Below are 27,898 nucleotides of genomic sequence, written 5' to 3' on the forward strand. Positions count from 1 at the left end.
AACGGCTCAGCTCAGCTCTAAATAAAGGAGGAAAAAGCATAAAAATGTCTTTGTAAAGCTCAGTGCAGGTGTGCTGTTGTCACCGCGTTTTAATAAGTGACGAGTCGTAGCTGCTACAAAAAAAAAAAAATCCGCAGGCCAGTAGGCCATCAGGCCAGCGGGCAAATGCCCGGTGTGCAATACTATCAGTCCTGCGGTGGTACAGCCTTATTCCAAAATGGAATAAATAATTTTTTTTTTTTTCCCTCCCCCTCAAAATTCTACTCACAACACCCCAAAATGACAACATAAAAAAGGTTGTGGTGAAAATGTTGTCAACGTCCATGCAGTAGTTTTGATATAATCCTGCTAAAAGACAGACAAATAAATAAATGCAGATGATTTTGTTGTGAAAGTGTAGTGACACGGACCCACAACAGGGGGCGCAAATGAACGGTCAATAGATGAGCCAAAAAGTAACAATTTAATGTTGTGAAGGTGCACAACGAATACACAGACAATCTCAGAATCTGATAACAGTCAATCCACAAAGGTGACGTGTGGCAGGCTCGAGGATAGAAGACGTCTGTCCTGAGAAGAGCCGGAACCACACGATTTCCGCCGCCACCGAACCTGGTGAATACTGGAGCCGCCAACTCCCGAATTCCCAGGTGATCACCGTCCCCGACTGTCGGATCTGGTACTGCTGGCGAAGAACAAAGACAGTCAAGTGTGGGTGTGTGTACACCCCGTAACAACAACGGTGGGAATGCCACCTCCACCTCTAACACACACTCGTGCAGCGTCTGTTTAACCACTTATCTGACGGACGTAGGACGAAACAGTCGCGACCCATGCCGGTCCTCTGGTTGACAGCTGCAAAACAATAGCTGTTAGAATCAAATAATACAGGCAGAGACAGTTACCTCCATAGAAGTACGATATCTCGGCAACGAGGTGGAGATGACGTCTGGTCTTTATGGAGTGAGATGCTGTAGAGTAGATGGGTGACAGCTGTCAAGAGATAATGAGTGACAGCTTTCACCCCCGGCTGTGTCCGTGTCGGCAGCGCCCTCTCGTGCCTGAAGCCCGCACTTCAGGCAGGGCGCCCTCTGGTGGTGGGCCAGCAGTACCTCCTCTTCTGGCGGCCCACACAACAGGACCCCCCCCTCAACGGGCGCCTCCTGGTGCCCGACCAGGCTTGTTCGGGTGACGGTGGTAGAAGTCGGCCAGGAGGGCCGGATCCAGGATGAAGCTCCTCTTCACCCAGGAGCGTTCTTCGGGTCCATACCCCTCCCAGTCCACCAAATACTGGAACCCCCGGCCCATCCGACGGATGTCCAGGAGCCGGCGTACCATCCAAGCCGGCTCCCCGTCGATGATCCGAGCAGGAGGCGGCGCCGGTCCGGGAGCACAGAGGGGTGAAGTGTGGTGAGGTTTGATCCTTGAAACATGAAAGACCGGGTGGATCCGCAGTGAAGCCAGGAGTTGGAGCTTCACTGCGGCAGGACTGAGGACTTTGAGGATCTTGTATGGTCCGATATATCTGTCCTTGAGTTTTGGGGAATCCACCTGGAGGGGGATGTCCTTCGTGGATAGCCACACCTCCTGCCCGGGCTGGTAAGCAGGGGCCGGGGATCGCCGGCGGTCTGCATGGGTCTTCGCCCTCGTCCGGGCCTTCAACAAGGCAGAACAGGCGGAGCGCCACACCCGACGGCACTTCCGCAGGTGGGCCTGGACCGAGGGCACACCGACCTGTCCCTCCACCACGGGAAACAACGGGGGCTGATACCCCAAACACACCTCAAATGGGGAGAGGCCGGTGGCAGAGGACACCTGGCTGTTATGCGCATACTCGATCCAGGCCAGATGTTTACTCCAGGCCGTTGGGTGTGCGGACGTCACACAGCGCAGGGCTTGCTCCAATTCCTGATTGGCCCGTTCTGCCTGTCCATTGGTCTGCGGGTGATACCCGGACTAGAGGCTCACAGTAGCCCCCAGTTCCCGGCAGAAGCTCCTCCAGACGTGTGAGGAGAACTGGGGACCACGATCAGAGACGATGTCGGTGGGTATCCCATGCAGACGGACAACGTGGTGGACCAGGAGGTCTGCTGTCTCCTGGGCTGTTGGGAGCTTCGGGAGGGCCACGAAGTGGGCCACCTTGGAGAATCGGTCCACTATCGTGAAGATGGTGGTGTTGCCCTGGGACGGCGGGAGGCCCGTGACGAAATCCAGGCCGATGTGGGATCAGGGGCGATGAGGCACAGGTAGCGGCTGGAGAAGTCCTTGGGACCTTTTATGGTCTGCCTTGCCCCTGGCACAGGTGGTGCAGGCCTGGATGTACTCCCGGACGTCGGCCTCCATAGACGCCCACCAGAAGCGCTGCCGGACAACTGCCACGGTCCTTCGCACCCCTGGATGACAAGAAAGCTTGGAACCGTGACAGAAGTCCAAGACTGCAGCTCTGGCCTCTGGTGGGACGTACAAACGGTTCTTCGGACCAGTTCCGGGGTCCGGGCTCCGTGCCAGGGCCTCCCGGTCGATCTTCTCCACGTCCCAGGTGAGGGTGGCCACGATAGTGGACTCAGGCAGGATGGGCGCCGGTGGATCCGACAGTGCAGTTTTGACCTCCTCTTCGTGTACCCGGGACAAGGCATCCGACCTCTGGTTCTTGGTCCCGGGGCGATAGGTGATCCGGAAGTCAAAACGCCCGAAGAACAGTGACCAGCGGGCTTGCCTGGGGTTCAGTCGCTTGGCGGTCCTGATATACTCCAGGTTCCGATGGTCAGTGAAAACCGGGAACGGCACAGACGCTCCCTCCAACAGGTGTCTCCATTCCTCAAGAGCCTCTTTCACCGCAAGGAGTTCTCGATTGCCGACGTCATAGTTCCGTTCAGCCGGGGTCAACCTGCGTGAAAAGTAGGCACATGGGTGAAGAACCTTATCAGTCTCTCCGCTCTGGGATAGCACGGCTCCTATCTCTGAGTCAGAGGCGTCCACTTCAACCACGAACTGGCGGCTAGGGTCGGGCTGCACCAAAACTGGCGCAGTAGAGAACCGTCGTTTCAACTCCTTGAACGCGGCTTCGCACCGATCCGACCAGGTGAAGGGGACTTTTGGAGAGGTCAGGGCTGTCAGGGGGCTAACTACCTGACTGTAGCCCTTAATGAACCTCCTATAGAAATTAGCGAAGCCGAGGAACTGTTGCAGCTTCCTACGGCTTGTTGGTTGGGGCCAATCTCTCACCGCCGCAACCTTGGCCGGATCAGGGGCGACAGAGTTAGAGGAGATGATAAACCCCAGGAAGGACGAAGACGTGCGATGAAACTCGCACTTCTCGCCCTTCACAAACAGTCGGTTCTCTAACAACCGCTGCAGGACCTGACGTACATGCTGGACATTTGTCTCAGGATCCGGAGAAAAGATGAGAATATCGTCCAGATATACGAAGACGAATCGGTGCAGGAAGTCCCGCAAGACATCGTTAACCAAGGCTTGGAACGTCGCGGGGCGTTGGTGAGGCCGAACGGTATGACCAGGTACTCAAAGTGACCTAACGGGGTGTTAAATGCCGTCTTCCATTCGTCTCCCTTCCGGATCCGAACCAGGTGATACACATTTCTAAGATCCAGCTTAGTAAAGATTTTGGCTCCATGCAGGGGGGTGAACACGGAATCCAACAATGGCAACGGGTATCGGTTGCGAACCGTAATCTCATTCAGCCCCCTGTAATCAATGCATGGACGGAGTCCGCCATCTTTCTTGCCCACAAAAAAGAAACCTGCCCCCATCGGGGAGGTGGAGTTCCAGATCAGCCCGGCAGCTAATGAGTCCCGGATGTAGGTCTCCATTGATTCGCGCTCAGGTCGTGAGAGGTTGTACAGCCTGCTGGACGGGAACTCAGCGCCTGGAACCAAATCAATGGCACAATCGTACGGACGGTGCGGGGGAAGGGTGAGTGCCAGATCCTTGCTGAAGACGTCAGCAAGATCGTGGTACTCAACCGGCACTGCCGTCAGATTGGGAGGGACTTTGACCTCCTCCTTAGCATGTAAACCAGGAGGAACCGAGGATCCTAAACACACCCGATGGCAGGTTTCGCTCCACTGAACCACCACCCCAGACGGCCAATCAATCCGGGGATTGTGCTTCAACATCCATGGGAAGCCCAAAATCACGCGGGAGGTAGAAGGAGTTACAAAAAACTCAATCTCCTCCCGATGGTTTCCAGACACCACCAGAGTTACTGGTTGTGTCTTGTGTGTGATTAAAGGGAGGAGGGTGCCATCTAGTGCCTGCACCTGCAATGGTGAAGGAAGCGCCACCAGAGGGAGCCCTACCTCCCTTGCCCATCTGCTGTCTAGCAAATTCCCATCTGACCCCGTGTCCACCAGTGCTGGGGCTTGAAAGGTTAAATCCCCGCTCAGGATTGTAACTGGGAGTCGTGTGGCAATCTGTGTGTGTCCCACGTGAATGTTTTGACCCCCCCCTCAGCCCAGTCACTAAGGGCGGTTGTTGTTGTGGCCGTTTGGGGCAATTTTTCTGTATGTGCTCCTTTGAGCTGCAGAGAAAACACTCCCCGCGGACCAGCCTCCTCATTTTGGCCCTGTGCGTCTCCCTAACGTCAGCAGGGGGAGCTGTTGCCCCACGGAGCGCTGCGGCTGTGGAGCGTGGGGAGGGCGGCCCCTTTTCAAACCTGGAAGGGAGAGGGACGGCGCGTATCCGGCCACGTCCTTCGCCTCGCTCCCGACGGCGTTCCTCCAACCGATTGTCTAACCGTATAACGAGATCGATAAGCCCATCTAAATCCCGCGGTTCCTCCTTAGCTACCAGATGCTCCTTCAGGACCAATGACAGTCCGTTTATGAAGGCGGTGCGGAGCGCAACGTTATTCCAGCCGGACCTCGCAGCCGCGATGCGGAAGTCGACTGCATATTCGGCTGTGCACCGGCGCCCCTGTCGCATTGACAGCAGCATTGTTGAAGCAGTCTCTCCTCTGTTAGGGTGATCAAACACTGTTCTGAACTCCCCCACAAACCCAGTGTATGCTGATAACAACCGTGAGTTCTGTTCCCAGAGCGCCGTAGCCCAGGCGCGTGCCTTACCCCGAAGCAAATTAATAACATAAGCCACCTTGCTGGCGTCAGACGCGTACATCACGGGTTGTTGTGCAAAGACGAGCGAACACTGCATCAGAAAGTCCGCGCACGTCTCCACACAACCCCCGTACGGCTCAGGGGGACTTATGTATGCTTCAGGGGATGGTGGGGGGGTTTGTTGAACGACCAGTGGAATGTTAATACCTGGCACCGGGTCGGCAGGAGGAGGAGCCGCAGCAGCGCTCTGATCGCGCGCTTCCACCTGTTCGGTGAGAGCCTCCATCCTGCAATTAAGGATGACGTTTTGCTCGGACATCAAATCCAGCCGAGCGGTAAAGGCGGTGAGGATTTGCTGCAACTCACCGAGCACGCCTCCTGGAGACGCCTGTGCACCCTGCTCTTCCATTGGCTGTCCAACAGATGGATGACGCCCCTCGGGATCCATGACGCTGGCTGAAATATCCTGTTGTGAAAGTGTAGTGACACGGACCCACAACAGGGGGCGCAAATGAACGGTCAATAGATGAGCCAAAAAGTAACAATTTAATGTTGTGAAGGTGCACAACGAATACACAGACAATCTCAGAATCTGATAACAGTCAATCCACAAAGGTGACGTGTGGGCAGGCTCGAGGATAGAAGACGTCTGTCCTGAGAAGAGCCGGAACCACACGATTTCCGCCGCCACCGAACCTGGTGAATACTGGAGCCGCCAAGTCCTGAATTCCCAGGTGATCACCGTCCCCGACTGTCGGCTCTGGTACTGCTGGCGAAGAACAAAGACAGTCAAGTGTGGGTGTGTGTACACCCCGTAACAACAACGGTGGGAATGCCACCTCCACCTCTAACACACACTCGTGCAGCGTCTGTTTAACCACTTATCTGACGGATGTAGGACGAAACAGTCGCGACCCACGCCGGTCCTCTGGTTGACAGCTGCAAAACAATAGCTCTTAGAATTAAATAATACAGGCAGAGACAGTTACCTCCATAGAAGTACGATATCTCGGCAAGGAGGTGGAGATGACGTCTGGTCTTTATGGAGTGAGATGCTGTAGAGTAGATGGGTGACAGCTGTCAAGAGATAATGAGTGACAGCTGTCACCCCCGGCTGTGTCCGTGGCGGCAGCGCCCTCTCGTGCCTGAAGCCCGCACTTCAGGCAGGGCGCCCTCTGGTGGTGGGCCAGCAGTACCTCCTCTTCTGGCGGCCCACACAACAGATTTTATTACATCCTTGCTTGACGTAATAATTTAATAAATTTGCCACAAAAAAAACTTTTGACATTGTCATTATAGGGTATTGTGCATAGAATTTTGAGGACAAAAATTAATTTAATCCATTTTGGAGGGTACACATTCCACATAACAAAATGTGGAAAAAGTGAAGCGCTGTCATTACTTTCAAACATTCTGTTGATGTGAGTGAGCTTCTGAAAGTGGAATTTTAGAGAATGTGGTATTTTAGTGTTGAAGAGGAAGTTGGAACTATGGGGTTTTTCTTGGTCAGAAAACAAAAGTTGAATGGGCACCCATTAACAAAAAAGTGACATATGAGTGAATTGAAAGTGTGCAGGCCTTAAGGGTCCATGTACTTTACTGCCAAATCATTTTTCGTTTTTCACTTGTGGTGTGTGTGGGTGTGTGTGTGTGTGTGTGGGGGGGGCAGAAAAAGGAACGCCATTTTTGGTTTAGATAACTGGAAAGAGAACATTGAACAAATGTTAGAGTTCTCAGCGCTGCGCTTCACAGGAAAGTCCAGCAGAAAGCAACAGACAGAATGATTTTTAGGGCAGAGTTCTAATAATCGAATTACCAACGATAATAAATTATCCAACACACATCAAGAATGGCCAGTCTATGATTCTGAATGTTCATAATGAACATTCTGAATCACAGACTGACCATTCTTGATGTGCTTGGTTTGAAAATTAAGAATTAAAGCAAAAGGTGAAAAGTAAAATAGTAAAAATTACATCCCTCGGTAGGAATGTGATGTACGTTATTATTCACCAAACTGTTGCTCTGCCTCTCTCAGTAGTAAGTTGTCTGATACTGCAAAGCCTTTCATCATATCATTGCTCATAGATATGTCTTACAATTCCTGGCCATCCAGTCTGATAGTACAAACTAGCCAACAATGGATGGACAACGGCTGGCTCCGACCAGTTCCAGCTGGTGGTATGCCACCACAGTAAGCAGCTCGTGCAGCAACAAGAGCACCTCACCGCGCTTTCTTCCAGGTTTAGGGACCTTGCTAAACGCCAGGAATCGTTTATGGCGTTGGTGAGTGCCCAGATGGGTTAACAACTGTCAAGACTCGATCATCAGGCTTCTACTGTTCTGGCCACTGGCAGCACCAATCAGTCGCCACACCGGCTTCCATACCCGAACCAGACTACTGCAATCAGTTGTCTCCACCTGAATGCTTCTCACGAAAGTCTGGTGACGTCAGACCATTTACCACTCAGAAAGTTACATTTTGAGCTCATGTCATGCAAGTTCCCATTCGACAGGATGAAGATAGCTTATATGATCACTCACCTGACTGGTCATGCTGCGGCGTGGGCAACAGCTGAGTGGGGTCACCAATCTGCCACCCGTGCCATTCTGCCGGCATTCACAGCTGCTCTGCTATTGGTTTTTCAACACACATCTCCTGGGCGTGAAGCTGCCCATACCCTCATGAGGCTGAACCAGGGCAGACACTGAGTCACTGACTACGCCATCGACTTCTGCATTCTGGCGGCCAAGAGTGAACGGAATCCCATGGCACTCCATGACATCTTTTTCCAAGGTCTTGACGAAAATATCCAGGACCAGCTTGTGGCCATAGATCTGCCCGAAGACCTCGACGAGCTCATCGCTCTTGCCATCTGGACCAACTGGCATGTTCAAGACAGTCCTCGCCATGCAGCCCAGTTACCAGAAGGATGCTCCGCTACACCTCCCGTCCGCACGTCCTCCTCCAGCCATGTCAGCACGGACTCTCTACACCACAGTGCAGACAAGCCCATGCAACTGGTTTGCACACATCATTTTTCTGCCAGGTCCCTACACCTGAAACTGTTTAAGCTCTTGTGCCATCTAGTGGTGCGCGCTGTGGATGGCCATGAATTGGGTTGTATTACTCACCATACTCAGTTTCCGTGATGGTGTCGGAGAACCACTCCGAATTAATCAGTTTTAATGTATTTAACAATATGACTCATCCACTTATTCTGGGGCACCCCTGGTTACAACACAGTCCATCAAGCTTCTCCCTGGGACAAGCCCACCTTGGGGGAAAGCTCTTTTCTCTGTCGGCCCCTGAACGCAATGCCATGAATGAATATATAGAGGAGTCCTTAGTAGCTGGTTTGATTTGTCATTCATAGTCGCCCCCAGGGGCAGGGTTCTTCTTCGTCAAGAAAAAAGACAAGTCGGTCCACCCTTGTATTGATTATCGTGGGCTAAATTGCATCATTATGTTATCCACTGCTTCTCATCTCCTCTGCTTTTGAGTTGTTAGAAGAAGCTAAAATATTTACCAAACTTGATCTCCGCAGTGCATACCATTTAGTCCGGATAAAAGAAGATGAGTGGAAAACTGCTTTTAACACCTTCTGGTCATTATGAATACTTAGTTATGCCGTTTGGCCATACCAATGCTCCCACAGTTTATCAGAACTTGGTTAATGACATGCTGCATGAATTCCTTAACTCCTTAAGCCCTAGAGCCTATTTCAGCAAAATCACATACCCATACATTATGATTTATTTCTCAGCTTGTACAAGGTCAAAAATGCAAAAGTTTGGATCAGCTAAAAGACAGGTCCTAGGGGATGTTGTGGATGCAAAAAAAAATTGAAAGTAAATAATACTTGGGAGGAGTAAATGAAGTTTATTTTCCCAAAAACTGAATTCTGATTTACGTCTTTAATTGCTTGGCGTTTCAGCTGTCGTTAGTTGATATGTGATTGAAGTGGATACTTTTGTAGAGGAGACTTTGCTTGACATTTTGATGTATAAACTAGAAGGGTGGAAATGAGAGTGGGGACCTTGAATGTTGGTAATATGACTGGTAAAGGGAGAGAGCTGGCTGATATGATAGAGAGGAGAAAGGTAGACATATTGTGTGTGCAAGTGACCAAGTGGAAGGGAAGTAAGAGCAGGAGCATCAGCAGTGGGTACAAGTTGTTGTACCATGGTAAGGACAGGAAGAGAAATGGTGTTGGGGTCATTTTAAAGGAAGAGTATGTTAAAAGTGTGTTGTGTTGGAGGTTAAGTGAGTGTCTGACAGGGTGATGAGTGTGAAGTTGGAAATTGAAGGGGTGATGATGAATATCATCAGTGCATATGCCCCACAGGTAGGTTGTGAGATGAAACAGAACGATTTCTGGAGTGTGTTAGATGAGGTGGTGGACAGTGTGCCCAAACATGAAAGAGTGGTGATAGGAGCAGACTTCAATGGGCATGTTGGTGAAGGAAACAGAGGTGATGAGGACGTAATGGGTAGATATGGTATCAGGGATAGGAATGGGGAAGGGCAGATGGTAGTTGATTTAGCAAAAAGGATGGAAATGGCTGTGGTGAATACCTATTTTAAGAAAAGGGAGGAGCACAGGGTAACATATAAGAGTGGAGGAAGGTCGACACAGGTGGACTACATTCTTTATAGGAGATGCAAGCTAAAAGAAATCAGAGACTTAAGGTGGTAGCAGGAGAGAGTGTCGTTAGACAGCATAGGATGGTTGTTTGTAGGATGACTTTAGAGGTAAACAAGAAGAAGAGAGTGAGAGCTCAACAAAGGATCAGATGGTGGAAGCTGAAGGAGGAAGACTGTTGTGTGAAATTTAGCGAGCAGGTGAGAGAAGCAATGGTTGCAGGGGAAGCAATTTTGGACAACTGGAAAAGTACTGCAGATGTGGTGAGGGAGACAGCTAGGACAGTACTGGGTGTGACATCTGGACAGTCAAAGGAAGACAAGGACACTTGGTGGAGGAATGAAGAGGTCCAGGAAAGCATAAGGAGAAAGAGGTTGACAAAAAAGTTTTGGGATAGTCGGAGAGATGAAGAAAGTAGACAGGAGTACAAGGAGATGCGCCGTAAGGCAAAAAGAGAAGTGGCAAAAGCGAAGGAAAAGGCATATTGCGAGCTGTACAAGAAGTTGAATAGTAAGGAAGGAGAAAAGGACTTGTACCGATTGCCCAGACAAAGGGACAGAGCTGGAAAGGATGTGCAGCAGGTTAGAGTGGTAAAAGATGCACATGGTAATGTGCTGACAAGTGAGGAGTGTGTGCTGAGAAGGTGGAGGGAATATTTTGAAGAGCTGATGAATGAAGAAAATGAGCGAGAGAAAAGGCTGGATGATGTGGTCAAAAAACACAACGTGGCAAGCAGGACTAGAAAAATACAGGTACAGAGCTGGAAACAAAGGCACAATGATCTGGTGGGGAAGTAATGCAACCAGTGGAGCTTACATTCACTCAGGTGATGAGCTACAGATTAGAAACAAGTGTGTGGAAAGCTCCAGAATAGGGTGTGGTCTAAACAGTGTGCACCACCCACCACCAAGAGAGGCAGAGAGGAGAGATAGGGAAAGACAAAGCCCAAGAAGGAAAAACACAGCAAGAGAAATCACATACAGAAACACAACCAAACTTAACTAAACATAACATGATACAAAAGTCCAAATCCTGACAAAGCCTTCAAGCAAAACACAAAAGTGATGTTAAAAAGCGAAAAAAAAAAAAAAAAAAACAGGAGATTTTTCATATGTTTTGTGTCTCATAGTGCCCTCACGCAAAGCACACTGTGTTTTGTTTCTGTTCTTTTTAAAGCACAAGACAGCTTTAGGTTTTGCTGCAGTGTGTCATTTTTCTTTTTCTATAAGCCATTTCATGGACATTAGCATGGGGACCTCACAGGCTGGTAGCTAATTGCAATACTCTGTTTTGTTTGTATGTAAATATATCCTGTCATATACGAGGTCTGTTAGAAAACTATCCAACCTTTTTATTTTTTTAAAAAAAACTATATGTATTTGAATTATGTGCGCTTGCATCAGCCAAACTTGAACATTCGTGCGCATGCGTGAGTTTTTTCACGCCTGTCGGTTGCGTCATTCACCTGTGGGCAGGCTTTGAGTGAGCACTGGTCCACCCCCCTCGTCGGATTTTCATTGTCAGGGAAATGGCTGAGTGATTGGAGCAGCAATGAATCAAATTTTTCCAGAAACTGTGAGAGACAGACAAGTGGAAACCAGACGTGCGGAGGAATTCACGCGTCAGGACAGAGCCGCTAATGGCGCACAACAAAAAGCACATCCGTGTTGGAAGTCTCACAGGACAAGTTGTGACATGCCCAGCTGTTACACAATTTCTCGGATACTAACTCGACTGAAAAGCCACAGAAAGCCGTCTGAATCTTCCAAATGGTTTCCAACACGGATGTGCTTTTTGTTGTGCGCCATTAGCGGCTCCGTCCCGACGCGCGAATTCCTCCGCACGTCTTTCATTACAAAATCTCCTGTAACAGTGGAATGTACCGCAAAAGTGCTGATATACACCTCTTCCACAATTTCTCTGGTAGTCAGATGACGTCCTGGATCAACACAGCCTTCACTTTGGAAATTATCTGGTCGTTTCAGCCTGTCAATGGCCGCTCGGAGCGCGGCGCGCCCTGCGCCACTGTGGGCTGTCTTTAATCCGGTTGTAATGATCCTTAATCTGTGTGACGCCCAGAGTATCTTCACCGAAAGCCGTCTGAATCTTCCAAATGGTTTCCACCTGGCTGTCTCTCACAGTTTCTGGAAAAATTTGATTCATTGCTGCTCCAATCGCTCAGCCATTTTCCTGACAATGAAAATTCGACGAGAGGGGTGGACCAGTGCTCACTCAAAGTCTGCCCACAGGTGAATGACGCAACCGACAGGCATGAAAAAACTCACGCATGCGCACAAATGTTCAAGCTTGGCTGATGCAAGCGCACATGATTTAAATCCATATAGTTTTTAAAAAAATAAAATGGTCGGATAGTTTTCTAACAGACATCATACATACAGTAGTGTTCAGAATAATAGTAGTGCTATGTGACTAAAATGATTAATCCAGGTTTTGAGTATATTTCCTATTGTTACATGGGAAACAAGGTACCAGTAGATTCAGTAGATTCTCACAAATCCAACAGGACCAAGCATTCATGATATGCACACTCTTAAGGCTATGAAATTGGGCTATTAGTAAAAAAAGTAGAAAAGGGGGTGTTCACAATAATAGTAGCATCTGCTGTTGACGCTACAAACTCAAAACTATTATGTTCAGACTGCTTTTTTAGCAATCCTGTGAATCACTAAACTAGTATTTAGTTGTATAACCACAGTTTTTCATGATTTCTTCACATCTGTGAGGCATTAATTTTGTTGGTTTGGAACCAAGATTTTGCTGGTTTACTAGTGTGCTTGGGGTCAGTCTTGTTGAAACACCCATTTCAAGGGCATGTCCTCTTCAGCATAAGGCAACATGACCTCTTACAGTATTTTGACATATCCAAACTGATCCATGATACCTGGTATGCGATATATAGGCCCAACACCATAGTAGGAGAAACATGCCCATATCATGATGCTTGCACCACCATGCTTCACTGTCTTCACTGTGAACTGTGGCTTGAATTCAGAGTTTGGGGGTCATCTCACAAACTGTCTGCGGCCCTTGGACCCAAAAAGAACAATTTTAATCTCATCAGTCCACAAAATATTCCTCCATTTCTCTTTAGGCCAGTTGATGTGTTCTTTGGCAAATTGTAACCTCTTCTGCACGTCTTTTATTTAACAGAGGGACTTTGCGGGGGATTCTTGCAAATAAATTAGCTTCACACAGGTGTCTTCTAACTGTCACAGCACTTACAGGTAACTCCAGACTCTCTTTGATCATCCTGGAGCCGATCAATGGGTGAGTCTTTGCCATTCTGGTTATTCTTCTATCCATTTTGATGGTTGTTTTCCATTTTCTTCCACGCGTCTCTGGTTTTTTTGTCCATTTTAAAGCATTGGAGATCATTGTAGATAAACAGCCTATAATTTTTTGCACCTGTGTATAAGTTTTCCCCTCTCCAATCAACTTTTTAATCAAACTACGCTGTTCTTCTGAACAATGTCTTGAACGTCCCATTGTCCTCAGGCTTTCAAAGAGAAAAGCATGTTCAACAGGTGCTGGCTTCATCCTTAAATAGGGGACACCTGATTCACACCTGTTTGTTCCACAAAATTGATGAACTCACTGACTGAATGCCACACTACTATTATTGTGAACACCCCCTTTTCTACTTTTTTTTATTAATAGCCCAATTTCATAGCCTTAAGAGTGTGCATATCATGAATGCTTGGTCTTGTTGGATTTGTGAGAAATTACTGAATCTACTGGTACCTTGTTTCCCATGTAACAATAAGAAATATATTCAAAACCTGGATTCATCTTTTTAGTCACATATCACTACTATTATTCTGAACACTGCTGTATCACATCGCATTGAATCGGGAATGGGTGAATACTGTCGTCAGTATCGTCATGTATCGCTATCTGTATTGTATCTCTGGTAGTGTATCGAGGTGCGTATCGAGTTGTCAGTGATGAGATTCACATGCCTAGTAGATAAGATTCCAGATCTTGTATCTTGGAAGATCATCTTCTATTCCACTCCATCACTGAGCTGTTATACAACATGCAAAATCTTCACTGTGCACAATATCGCCAATCACAGCCACATAAGCCTAACATCTCCTGTGTTGTCTTCGTGCCTTTGTGGCTTTCCTCACTCGGCCCCTTCCTGCACAGCCACTCACTGTGTGATAACTGTCTACGCAGATTTACCATAGAGTGCCATACTGTTTGTATTTCCTCATATTTGATGTCCAGGACATATTCAGTGGGAGCATCGCCATCAGAGAAAAAACAGCCTCATCCACAACTACCTCAAAAGACTCCAAGCTGTCATCAGTGTTAAAAGGGCCAATACACGGTATTAGGAACTGAGGTATGTGAACATTTGATCTGGGTCATTTGGGTATTGTCTGCTGTCATCATGATATTAACAAAGTAAACACAGTTATTTCACAGTAATGGCTACACACAACCACTGACTAAGAGTGAAAACAAAGTTTTTGTGTTATCATTCATACGATCTGAGACGGCCAAGACATCGAACATTCTGCCAGGGACTTATGAGCACAAGTGTATGTACACAAGCACTAATTACCCCACACTGTACATGGTATTCTTGGCCATTGGGCCCCTACAACATGGAATTACCCCTGACTTAAAGTCTGCAATACACTACAACACAACTGCATACGACATAATAGATGTTTATTCAATCAATCAATTCAATCAATTTTATTTATATAGTGCCAAATCACAACAAACAGTTGCCCCAAGGCGCTTTATATTGTAAGGCAAGGCCATACAATAATTACGTAAAAACCCCAATGGTCAAAACAACCCCCTGTGAGCAAGCACTTGGCGACAGTGGGAAGGAAAAACTCCCTTTTAACAGGAAGAAACCTCCAGCAGAACCAGGCCCAGGGAGGGGCAGTCTTCTGCTGGGACTGGTTGGGGCTGAGGGAGAGAACCAGGAAAAAGACATGCTGTGGAGGGGAGCAGAGATCAATCACTAATGATTAAATGCAGAGTGGTGCATACAGAGCAAAAAGAGAAAGAAACACTCAGTGCATCATGGGAACCCCCCAGCAGTCTACGTCTATAGCAGCATAACTAAGGGATGGTTCAGGGTCACCTGATCCAGCCCTAACTATAAGCTTTAGCAAAAAGGAAAGTTTTAAGCCTAATCTTAAAAGTAGAGAGGGTGTCTGTCTCCCTGATCTGAATTGGGAGCTGGGATGAGCCTGAAAGCTGAAGGCTCTGCCTCCCATTCTACTCTTACAAACCCTAGGAACTACAAGTAAGCCTGCAGTCTGAGAGCGAAGCGCTCTATTGGGGTGATATGGTACTATGAGGTCCCTAAGATAAGATGGGACCTGATTATTCAAAACCTTATAAGTAAGAAGAAGAATTTTAAATTCTATTCTAGAATTAACAGGAAGCCAATGAAGAGAGGCCAATATGGGTGAGATATGCTCTCTCCTTCTAGTCCCCGCTAGTACTCTAGCTGCAGCATTTTGAATTAACTGAAGGCTTTTCAGGGAACTTTTAGGACAACCTGATAATAATGAATTACAATAGTCCAGCCTAGAGGAAATAAATGCATGAATTAGTTTTTCAGCATCACTCTGAGACAAGATCTTTCTAATTTTAGAGATATTGCGTAAATGCAAAAAAGCAGTCCTACATATTTGTTTAATATGCACGTTGAATGACATATCCTGATCAAAAATGACTCCAAGATTTCTCACAGTATTACTAGAGGTCAGGGTAATGCCATCCAGAGTAAGGATCTGGTTAGACACCATGTTTCTAAGATTTGTGGGGCCAAGTACAATAACTTCAGTTTTATCTGAGTTTAAAAGCAGGAAATTAGAGGTCATCCATGTCTTTATGTCTGTAAGACAATCCTGCAGTTTAGCTAATTGGTGTGTATCCTCTGGCTTCATGGATAGATAAAGCTGGGTATCATCTGCGTAACAATGAAAATGTAAGCAATACCGTCTAATAATACTGCCTAAGGGAAGCATGTATAAAGTGAATAAAATTGGTCCTAGCACAGAACCTTGTGGAACTCCATAATTAACTTTAGTCTGTGAAGAAGATTCCCCATTTACATGAACAAACTGTAATCTATTAGACAAATATGATTCAAACCACCGCAGCGCAGTGCCTTTAATATGTATGACATGCTCTAATCTCTGTAATAAAATGTTACGGTCAACAGTATCAAAAGCAGCACTGAGGTCCAACAGAACAAGCACAGAGATAAGTCCACTGTCCGAAGCCATAAGAAGATCATTTGTAACCTTCACTAATGCTGTTTCTGTACTATGATGAATTCTAAAACCTGACTGAAACTCTTCAAATAGACCATTCCTCTGCAGATGATCAGTTAGCTGTTTTACAACTACCCTCTCAAGAATCTTTGAGAGAAAAGGAAGGTTGGAGATTGGCCTATAATTAGCTAAGATAGCTGGGTCAAGTGATGGCTTTTTAAGTAATGGTTTAATTACTGCCACCTTAAAAGCCTGTGGTACATAACCAACTAACAAAGATAGATTGATCATATTTAAGATTGAAGCATTAAATAATGGTAGGACTTCCTTGAGCAGCCTGGCAGGAATGGGGTCTAATAAACATGTTGATGGTTTGGATGAATAACTAATGAAAATGTTAAAGATTTTGTATAGTGTATATAAGTTATCACTGTTAAACATTTGTACCTTACTCTTTCTTCATTTAATTGTACAGGCCTGCTGTGTGGTATCTGTGACACTGTTATTTTGGCTGTTGTGACTTTATGATGCAGAACAGATGATAAGTGCAACCAGACAAGCCTGCAAGAACAGGATGTGCTGACCGCCACTGATAGACTAAACAAAAGGAAACAAAACTGTTTCTCCACGCAGCTGCAATCATTGGCATACGTGCCATGAGATGTTTTGTATTACGGGAGGAAACTTGTCATGCGATGTAACTCAGACAGAACAATCAGAGAGAAAGAGTCTAACCAAATAGAAATGCCTGTGTATATATACTGACTCAGCTTATCAAAAGTAGACTTTGCGCTTCACTTTCTATGTTTGAGGGATCTGCCACTGCAGGTTACTTCAAGAGGACAATGACCATACTTGCATCTCCTCCCCTGATAGTGTTTGGTATGTTTACATCATTGGATAGGCAACCAACTAAATTTTGCATGAAAGCATAATGCACTACTCTTGAAAAGGGATATTCTGATTTAAAATTCTTCTTCTTACTTATAAGGTTTTGAATAATCAGGTCCCATCTTATCTTAGGGACCTCATAGTACCATATCACCCCAATAGAGCGCTTCGCTCTCAGACTGAAGGCTTACCTTTAGTTCCTAGGGTTTGTAAGAGTAGAATGGGAGGCAGAGCCTTCAGCTTTCAGGCTCCTCTCCTCTGGAACCAGCTCCCAATTCGGATCAGGGAGACAGACACCCTCTCTACTTTTAAGATTAGGCTTAAAACTTTCCTTTTTGCTAAAGCTTATAGTTAGGGCTGGATCAGGTGACCCTGAACCATCCCTTAGTTATGCTGCTATAGACTTAGACTGCTGGGGGGTTCCCATGATGCACTGAGTGTTTCTTTCTCTTTTTGCTCTGTATGCACCACTCTGCATTTAATCATTAGTGATTGATCTCTGCTCCCCGCCACAGCATGTCTTTTTCCTGGTTCTCTCCCTCAGCACCTACCAGTCCCAGCAGAAGACTGCCCCTCCCTGAGCCTGGTTCTGCTGGAGGTTTCTTCCTGTTAAAAGGGAGTTTTTCCTTCCCACTGTCGCCAAGTGCTTGCTCACAGGGGGTCGTTTTGACCGTTGGGGTTTTTCCGTAATTATTGTATGGCTTTTGCCTTACAATATAAAGCGCCTTGGGGCAACTGTTTGTTGTGATTTGGTGCTATATAAATAAAACTGATTGATTGATTGATTGATTTGCTTTTCTACTTGAATGCATTGGTGTTTTTCAAATCTATCTAATGCCTCTTGGATATACTGGTTTTTGTCAGCAGACTGTTTACATGCTGCAGCAACCTATTGCTGTCTGTGTGACCAAAGCAGCAAGTCGAAAACATATCTGACTACCCTGATGACTTGTGCAACTATTATTATTGGGGACAGTTGAAATGAGAGGTGTTTGCAGTTATTTCGACTGAATACTCATTTAGGGCGTTATAGACAGAATATTAATAATGCATAAAAACAGTTTAAGTACTCCTACACATGGAAAAATAGTTTTTCACCATTCAACAAAAATGTTTAAACAAGCACTAAAATCCCATTCATTTGACTGAGGAAAATTCTACGTATCAGGTGAAACAGCGGGAAGCTGTATTCTGTGCTTGGATGGCCAACCTTGACGGCCACATCATATGTGAGGGGATCCATCCCTCCCAATGGGGTTGCTGCATATCGAGAGAAAAAAAAAAGCATGAGACTTGGCTGTATTTTCACATTCTTTTACAAACTGAATCTACAATACTAACAAGAGGCAACAATGCGCACTCAAATTCATTCAAAAAGTGAGATACTTTCAGTAATACCTTTTTATTTTTCTTATCTTTTGTGTGCTACTACACGTCTGTACGTTTGCTGCCTTTTATTGAGTTATGAATTTCTGTTATTAATGTAGCATACATCAGAATTAATCAATGCTACACGCCAAAACAGGTGGTGGCGGTAATGAGCCGTGTTGGTTTGCAAACCGCCAAAAAAGTTTGAAAGAAGAAGAAGAAAAAAAGCTCGCTCTGCCCGCCACCTGATACTCTCAGAAAATTAAAAATCATTTTGGAGATGGAGGGGTTTGTGTCAAATTTGGAGGTGTGCAACTTTGCCTACACGGGACAGTTTGAAAAATTAAAGCAAAGCATTTTGTCTGATAAAACACTCGCTTGTAAAACAGACCAGGTAAGATTGCATGACTCTGCAAAAACACCAGGAGCAGCACGCAAACGGTTTCTTACTGCTTTATCTAATGAGAGTGAAACGTGGGGTCTTATTGGTTTTACCTAATGAGAGAAAAAGGAGATAAGAGAAGCTTAATGTGTGTGTTTGGTTTCAGGACCATCGAACTGTTCTGCACTGGGCTTGTTCTGCTGGTCACACGGACATCGTGGAATTCCTTTTGGAACTGGGAGTGGAAGTGAACATACAAGACGACGTAAAGCTGATGACTTTACTTACTTTCATATATATATATATATATGTGTGTGTGTGTGTGTGTATATAAGCCTTTTTACACTCTGGGAATGCACATGCACGACCAGGTTGGTTCTTAGGTCGAGAGGTGCAAAAATGTAAACAGGACGCTTGGCCGGTCAGTCAAACTGTCTAAATCCATAATAAACATAATTTTACAGATGCTTATAAGAAGGAGTAAAAATGCAACTGTTTTACCAAGCCATTATGATATAAATATTATAATTACTTTTGAGATAGTCCATGGGCCAAGCAGGTTTTCTGTACCACTTAAGGGGAAGAAACGACACTGTACCATGACCTACACAAAAATGTATGATAGCCATCCCAGGGTGGTAACTGTAGCCAGGTAGGGGTCAATGAAGAATCAATAGTCCAAACTATACCTTTTTGAAATTGTTATAATCAGACAAGTAATGTGATATAGTTTTCAACATGATTGGAGCATTTTTAAAGTTTGACCACTATGTAATTCTTCATTGACCCCTACCTGGGTACAGCTACCACCCTGGGATGGCTATCATACATTTTTGTGTAGGCCATGGTACACTGAGGCTGGATTCTAAGTGTCGTTTCTTCCCTTTAAGTGGTACCGATTAGGTCAAAATTGATGACTGGCTCATGGACTAAGATTATCCCAAATGCTTTGGGAAAAGATGCTGGAGAAAATTCCTCTGTGCTTCTGGAGCGATTAGAGATGATTTTATCAGCCAATCTCTTAGAGCAAATGATTAAGCCGCTACAAACGAATCATTTTATTTAATGCAACATCCAGCAGCACACAGCGTGGCATCCAGCGGGTCCCGTTGGCCTGGCGAATTGTGCAGCAGTGCCATCGAGTCATCCCGCTCTTATCCAGCCAGCTGGACTCGAGTTTGGATATCAGGTTGGGGAATGATTTGCCGTTGTCATCTTTTAAAAGGGCAGCGTAATCTGTCACCTTGCTCTGTTATAATACAAATCAGTGCATTTTTATCCCACCTGTGTTCATTATTCATTGATCCAAATCATAGGCACATGTGCCTATAAGCCCAATAAATTACACAGAACATGCAGGGATATGGACCAGGCAGTTACTTGATGATTATTTACTAGAGACACCATTCAGCTGCCATTCACCAACCAGATCCACGATTAATTTTATTTTATTCTTCACAAATAAGTTATTTAACACTCTTGGAAATACAAACGTAGTGCACAAGATTTATAGAGGTCCACAAAGTGAAACAGTGATCAGCTGATTCTGTGTTTATGAATAGACACTCCCTGGGTCAGCAGTGGGTCGAGTCGGGCAAAAGGTGAATTTTCAGTTCGTGTGCAGGATAAGCTTCAGTTTTTCTTCCTTGGATACTAATACCACATTTTCACAAAAAATCTTTCAAGGAATCAACACTCCAGTGGGACATATAATCAGTCTCTGTCATTCTCCCTTCCCACATAGTCAGTCATGATGCCTCAAGACTGCAGTTACACCTCTTGCTGTTTGACCTCGCACGCAAAACCCAGAAGAGAGCAAGCGTGTGAGAAGGCTTATTCCATCAATTTCTATTTAATCCACTAGATGGCAGATGCAGCCTGTGAGCTGTTGCCAGGCAGCTTCTGTCATGCTTAGCGTTATTCCGCATCGTCAGGCATTAGGTTAAATAGAAATAGATTATTTGCTGACTTAAACTTGGGTTAAAGTGATATGAAAATGCTGTTTCGTGCAGCGTTCGGGTGCAGCACCCAGCTGACAAAGTATCAGATGGTTAACCCTCTGGGGTCCGAGGGCATTTTTTTGGACTGTTCACTCGCCTGGCATAAATGTTTTATTATTGCTGTTAACAGCTCTCCCTGCATTCCACAGTCGAGTCTCTTTTTTTCAGGACAACCTGTGCTTTCAGAATATATATGTTTTTGTTGTGTTTTATAAGTGTAATAAAGGTTTACAATCAAAAATAGGCAAGGAAAAAATAAAGCGAAAAATAATTTTCCACACACATTTAGTCAAAACACAACCTATAATAAACAACTGTTTTGACACTTTATAAAGGTAATTTGAGGTCTTGTGTGAAAGACTGTACAACAAAAAGGTTCAAACAATAAACACAAATGCACATTTTGAACAATATATACAAAATGGTCTATGCGTTTTATTTTGATATGGTAAACAGTGCTTTACGACGAGAAAGCAACAGAGTTATCCAGCAACATTCACATGCAAACTAGTGGAGCATTCCTGATAGTTACACACTCTTTGTTTGAGCACATGAGATTGTCATCAGAGGCTCTCCGTCTGCTCCGTCTGCTTTCACTCTCGCTGTGCGTAATTGCGCAGGGCGCATTGGAATAGTATGTACTCATTGGAGCACCCAGGGGGCTATTCAAACTGGCCAACTAGTAACGTATCACTCCTGAAAACGATCTTTGGCTTTTCATGTGAGGTAAATCTGCCCTATGATTGGATTTTGGAAAACCATGTGACAGTGAACCAATTCCGATTAGACAGTCACACTGCGCACGTCATCACACAGCTTCTATGAGGAGTACAAAGATGGCCAGTGACTGGCTCGAAAGTCCGCCGAGTTAACTTTAAAAAAAAAAAAAAAGTAAGTTTCTATCTCATATCATCAAAAAGTTATTTAGAATTTAGTAAAGCTTATGACGGCGTCAGCCCCAGAGGGTTAAATAAAAAATAAAATAAATATTAAGAAATTGTGGGCTTTCAAAAGTGAATATTATATGCAATATTAATGATGTGGGGAAATGACTAAAATTGTTAGAAAATTATTTATTTTTGTGTCGGGGCTGTATTCTGTAAAGTAGTGACTTCAGTTTTACTGCCTGAATGCTTTGTCATGATAAATATCTCACTATTTGTTTAGCGATTCAATTAGAAGTCTCACTTTCTTAAGTCTCAATTTATCCCTTTTTAATTAGCCTCAGGTTTTTTGTTCACATCAGGTTTTCCATCCTGAGATATTCTGTAAGAGCAAATTCATAGAATGGGAATGTTTTTTCTCTCAATTTGGTGGGTCACATGACAATTGCATTGACATTGTATATTCTACTAATATAAGAATATACACAAATGAGAGTAATTTCTCTATGATATACTCCGTGTAAACAGTGTAGTGTTTTCAGATTTCTTTCAACTTGGTCCAGAAATTATTGAATAATCTTACTTTCACCCTGGCTGGCGTGGCTGTTTCATTTTATTTGATATTTTCGCGGAGAAGTGTCCTGTAAAAGCGGCGTTGCAGGTGTGTTAAGAGCAGTCTTTAATATTAATATCTTGAGTATATGATGCGAGTGGACAAAGATTACTTTTACCCCTGATTATTTCCCATCTTTTTCTTAACTTCATAATGAAATTAATTAAGGATCAGACTAGTATCTTGTGTCATAGCAGACATTGTGTGTTTGACAAACTTATGGTATTATTTTCTATCTGGACTGGGACTAACAAGTTCATTCAAATCTATTATATAATAGACTGATCTTTTGTTTTCACAAATATTGGCTGTACAAATGTGGGACTGAGTTTGAATAAATGTAATAGCACAGTAAAAGCATGGAAAATGCAGATTTATGGTGAAACTCTCTTAAAAACATTGATCATGTCCATTGATTTCTATTTATGTCTGGTTATTAAACGCTAACCAAGATGGCAGCGCTCTGGCAACAGTCAGCGAATGAGCGGATTGTCCTGGTTCTCCATCTAGTGAGTAAATAGAAATCAGTGGTATATTCTCAAGGCTGGTCATCCAGGCATTTAACCTGTAGGGACAGGTTTTGTTAACGAACACATTGCCAAACTCAATACAAATACATATAATTTGATAACTTTTCAAAGAGGTCAGATTCATCAATAAAGTCACTTTAATGTACAGTGGTTCATTTCATGTCAGCTTGGTGTATAAATCTCACCATTCCAGGCAGTAATAGCTACCAGCTGACTGATAGAAGCAAGCTAGAGACAAAAAACCAAACCGGCTGATGTCTGACATCAAATAAAACAAACCGAAAAACATAATATATTGCAGTGCCTCAGAACACGAATGGTATTTTTTAGGATTTAGGATTGTAATTACAAGACACTACAAGTTTTTTAGATGGATATAATCATTAATATTAAATTATTGTCATGTTTGTGTGTGTTGTGTTACCTCCTAGGCTTGTTGGACCCCTCTCCACATTGCAGCATCTGCAGGCAGAGAAGACATTGTGAGAGCTTTGATATGCAAAGGAGCTCAGCTGAACTCTGTTAATCAGAATGGCTGCACTCCTCTGCATTATGCTGCCTCTAAAGACAGATACGAGGTAAAATCCAAAATTTATCCTGCTGTAAGAGTTAAGGCACCTTGACACTTGCACAAATTTGATCTGCGCACGAGACAAGCTACAGCTGTAGGTAATTTCTGTGGGATTCTGGGAGCAATGAGAGAATGGTTTCATCAGTCAGGTTCTGAGAGTAAACGCATCATCGGCTATGAAATGATTATTATATATCGTGGCATCAAGTGGGACTAAGCGGGAGGCATTGCACAGCAGTGCGGGGATCAAATTCGTGCAAGTGTCGAGGTGCCTTTGCTGACTGTGTCTGACGCCACGCTAGGTATTATGCTGATATTTACACAAAATTATTGGGCTATTCCACAGAGCACTGAATAGCAAATTGGGCTACATTTTGAAGCATCACAGTAACTTGATCTGTTCTGGTCAATCTTGAACGAACTTGGTATATATAGTAGTGACAGCCATCATCGGCACCAGATTTAAAACAGGGATCCAGTTTTTGAATTGTTCAAAAAGTTCATTCCAGATTTTCAAATCATTGATAGTACGCGGTAACTTTGGGGTATTTGTAATCTTAACAGATTCAATCATGTTGGAACTTCTTTAAACGAGATACTAAGCAGCGTTTGTTGCAGTTTTTGACTGAGAGCGCAATTCTGTTCTTTCATTTTCAGGTGGGTTGCCAGGTCTGCACTTTTTTAGCCATCCTGTTAGGAGGCAAGCCGGATTAAGCCATTTCATCCCGTTTTTGCACTTTGTTTGGAACGAGGGCGATCGCAGTAGAACGACACCCTGTGGAATAGCCCTGTAAAACAAGTGTTAAAAAAATTACTGTTTTGTTGCTAAAGCTGTGAGCTGAGCTGTTTTTGGCCTTGACGTAATTAAGTCTCTGATTCTTATTATATGATCATTTTTCAAGGGTGGTCCAGTCGCACATGTTCTGTCTGACTGCCTGTCATGCCCATTTGATTATCAACAGTGCATTAAAATTGAAATCAAGCTTATTACAGGGATATTACACACATAAAATATTGACTGAGGTGAGCATGTTTTTATGCACTGTTTTTGTAAAGCACTTTTCTAAATGAATTTTTCACAAATTGGGTTGTTTTTCTTAAATCTCTGTGTAAACAGTTAATTGTGTGATGCACACATTTTGTTGTACCACTTTGATCTGCAGCAAGGTTCCTACAACCATAATGTTGGTGGTAACGCACAACTCTCACTCTTTATAGATCGCCCAGTTGTTGTTGGAAAACGGAGCAGACCCCAATGCCACAGACAAGCTGGAGTCCACTCCCCTTCACCGGGCGTCCGCTAAAGGCAACTACCGCTTGATCCAGCTGCTTCTTAAACAGAATGCATCCACTAACATCCAGGACTCACAGGGCAACACACCGCTGTACGTGAGCTTGTCTGTGCGACACATACAGACCCTTTCACACGCGTGTACCACAGCAGAGGAGGAACTGTGCAGGAATGTTCTCGCTTCTTCATTCTCACTTGCACCCAAGTGTAGAACAGAAGCTACAAACGCATGCATTCTCACTTCACAGTGAAATTCCTAATCAGTCTGCGGTCATCTCTCTTCATTTGGCTGCAGTTCAGTCTGTCAAGTGTTTTCTCATGAAAATCTGTAACATGCCAAAAAAAGCGAGTGAAGAGAAAATACAACTGGAGTTGTACAACACTTATTTTTATATCATAACAACAGTGAGGATCTAGCAGTAGTAATAATATCAGAGTTCTCCCCAGAAATTTTGAGTATAGCGGTGCTGTTGGCAATTTGTACCTGAGGCGGCGCACGTTACGAGTCATTTTGACTGGTTTTAGAAGCATTGAAAGCAAGAATAATAGACAAAAAAAAGACACATGTTGTAATATCAAAGTTCTTTTTTGCATTTTTCTGTCTAAGTTAAGAAAGTAAATAATGTTGAAAAGTTTAAAAACACATTATTTGATGGACATAACATTTGCTCTCTTCAATTTAATTCAATTTATTAATTTATATAGCACCAACTCACGACAAAGTCGCCCCAAGGCGCTTCACACAATTCACAACACACAAATTAATCTAAAATCAAAATTAAAAGCAAGAAAAGCACAATGAAAAGATTAAACACAGTAGAATAAAAAGAAATTACAAAGCAAACACAAACAGATTAAATTAATGATAAGACAGTCTAAAAAAGTGGGTCTTCAGTCTTGATTTAAAAGTCTCCACTGTGTCAGACTGCCTAATAACAGCAGGTAGATCGTTCCAAAGAGTCGGACCACGGTAGGAGAAGGCTGTATACCCCACAGACTTCTTGTTCATCCTCAGAACACACAGAAGCCCTGCGCCCTGCGAACGCAAGGGCCTCGCAGGTACGTATGGCTTACAGTCTTCTTCAAAAACGACACACTGTACCTTTAATCCAGTAAGGCAGGCAGAGTTTTTCCTGTCATGTTGACAGTTTAGCATTTTTTTTTTCCTTCAACATTTTTGAGTGGGATTGCATACTTTTTTAAAGACACAATAATAATCCCAAATTGTCTTGTTTGAACAAGAGCTACATCTAGACAGATTTGATTGTCAAATCAGAATCAAATTTATTGGCAAGTTCTCACAAGTAATTTGATCTGGGATAGAATAGATAGGATAGAATATTTCTCAGGTACTGAATATATCCTGGGATTCTTTTACATTATGCAATTAAGAAATTCAGACAGTCTGGAACAGTGTGATAATCTGCAGGATTTAAACACTCAGCAACCATAGAAGAAGATGACTGAGGGAAGCCAGTAAGACACCCATAGTAACTAGGAGTTCTGGGCATCTAGGGCTGTGAGTAGAGAAACTCTTCATTGTGCAACTTTTGTCTGTTGCATCACCAGTCACATCCTCATGGTGGATTTGGGGAAAAAAAAAGGTTTTTGTACAAGAAAATTGATCAACTTTAGGGTTGAGTCTGGCAAGACGGAACTCAAATTTTACATCTTATTTTTCAGAAAATGCTTCTCTTTCACGCTCAGTCTTGAAGCTGTGTAAGTGATGACGCACCAGACAAAAGCTGTATTTTGCACTGTTGCTGCAAGTCACATTCACAAAAGCCCATAACTCCTTCAGTGTTGTCTTGGTGGCTTCCCTCGCTAGTCTCAATCTTGCATGGTCACTGGGTTTTTTGAGAACCTCCTTCTCCAGGCAAATTTATCATCCTGCTCCCACTCTTGGATATGTCAGACAATTTTACACCTTGTTTAAATCTTCCATTTGATCCCCCTCATCCAGGGATCACCAACACTACACCTGGAGATCGCCTGCTCTGTGTGTTTTCCAACAGTCCGTGCTCCACTCACTGCTAATTAACTCAGTCAGGCGTGCTCAGCCAGTCAAGAGCTCTGAAAGACCAGACTTGACTAACCGTGCAGTCCAGGTGACATCCAGGGTGCAGGGTCAGGACCCCAATCTAGATTCAAGAAGCACAATATTTAAAAAAAAAAAAAAAACCCTGGTTCTTCTGTCTTTTATACAAAATATGGTTTTGTTGTAAAACATACTAATACTTTCAGTTTGTAGTGAACACTGATGGTTGAAATGAAGACACACAGCCTTCATTTTTTTTTTTTTCTTATAGGAAAATATTTTTCTGTGTATTGCAGATTCCTATCAGTGTGGGGGGGGAGGAGGCTGGGGGGTTGCACACGTCAAAATTGCCATGTGGTATTTTGTTGTTCTCTTAACCAGACACCTGGCATGTGATGAGGAACGTGTGGAGGCAGCCAAGTTACTGGTGGAACACGGAGCAAGTATCTACATTGAGAATAAAGAGGAAAAAACGCCTCTGCAGATAGCCAAGGGAGGTCTGGGCACCAAACTTCGACGGATTGTGGAAGGATGATGCATATGCTGATCTGCAAGGCTGGAATCCACTCTTTCATCACTTTACATAAACAGGATTTTCATCCTCATCCTCCTGAATTGACCCATTTCAAACTGACTATTGCAAGATCTAAATGGCCGTCAGGAACGTTAGACCGAACTGGATCTTTACAGCTCCTCAGGTGGAAAATGTTCAGACTTTAAGGGTTGGATCACTTTCTCCTGCAGTAACCACATTCTGGTCGTAAAGGACTACATTTAGGTATGCAAAGATTACGTCTGTCATAATTGCCAAATAAAAATGGTAAAATTTTGTTTAAGTTTTATATCATGTGAACAGGTTGATGGTACTGCAGGACCACAGATGTTTCTTTTTCTTCTCATGGGGACATTATGAACACAAAGAATGAGTTTGAGCAACATGGTGCCCCCAGGCCTCTCAAGTTCCATTGGTATGCAAGCTGTAATGGTAATACTAGAAAGGCGTTTGGGCCGTGCTGTTTATGTCCTGGATTAAAATGAAGGTTCCTGCACATGGCCGTCAGAGGTGTACATATGCGGTGAAAGCACTGACCTTGCAGGAGATCAAGAAACACGCAGGGAGAGCTCATGGAGCCACACGTTTCTGCTGTCTTCAGCAGTTAGTTATGTCAGAAGATGGACAATGGGCAAGGGCAGCCCTGAACTGGGACCCTTCCACACTTTGCCACTACCCCGCCCCACTTGATGGTCCTTATTGACTATCAAAAAAAAAGTACATGCACACATCACAAATACATATTTGTATGTTTCTGTAATATTCCAGTATTTTGTCAAGAGGA

At 44.3% G+C, this 27,898-nt stretch overlaps 1 protein-coding gene across 1 annotated transcript; it reads left to right on the forward strand.

Moving 5' to 3' along the window:
- psmd10 (proteasome 26S subunit, non-ATPase 10) lies at positions 1-27,393 on the forward strand. The gene is made up of 7 exons (XM_034181915.1): positions 1-5; positions 16,903-16,912; positions 18,511-18,646; positions 18,801-18,899; positions 23,093-23,239; positions 24,451-24,617; positions 26,943-27,393. The coding sequence occupies exons 3-7, from the start codon at positions 18,533-18,535 to the stop codon at positions 27,094-27,096; spliced, it is 681 nt and encodes a 226-aa protein (XP_034037806.1). The 5' UTR covers positions 1-5; positions 16,903-16,912; positions 18,511-18,532; the 3' UTR covers positions 27,097-27,393.
- Positions 27,394-27,898: the final 505 nt, after the last annotated feature.

The sequence above is a fragment of the Thalassophryne amazonica genome, chromosome 11 (genome assembly GCF_902500255.1).
Source record: "Thalassophryne amazonica chromosome 11, fThaAma1.1, whole genome shotgun sequence".
In the NCBI taxonomy this organism is placed as follows: domain Eukaryota; kingdom Metazoa; phylum Chordata; class Actinopteri; order Batrachoidiformes; family Batrachoididae; genus Thalassophryne; species Thalassophryne amazonica.

Excerpts from the sequence above, each read along its gene's own strand:
- psmd10 (XM_034181915.1), top strand. The coding sequence starts at position 18,533 with ATGGAGGGGTTTGTGTCAAATTTGGAGGTGTGCAACTTTGCCTACACG. Across the intron at positions 23,240-24,450 it reads CCTCTAAAGACAGATACGAG|ATCGCCCAGTTGTTGTTGGA; the intron begins GTAAAATCCAAA and ends CACTCTTTATAG. Across the intron at positions 24,618-26,942 it reads TCACAGGGCAACACACCGCT|ACACCTGGCATGTGATGAGG; the intron begins GTACGTGAGCTT and ends TCTCTTAACCAG.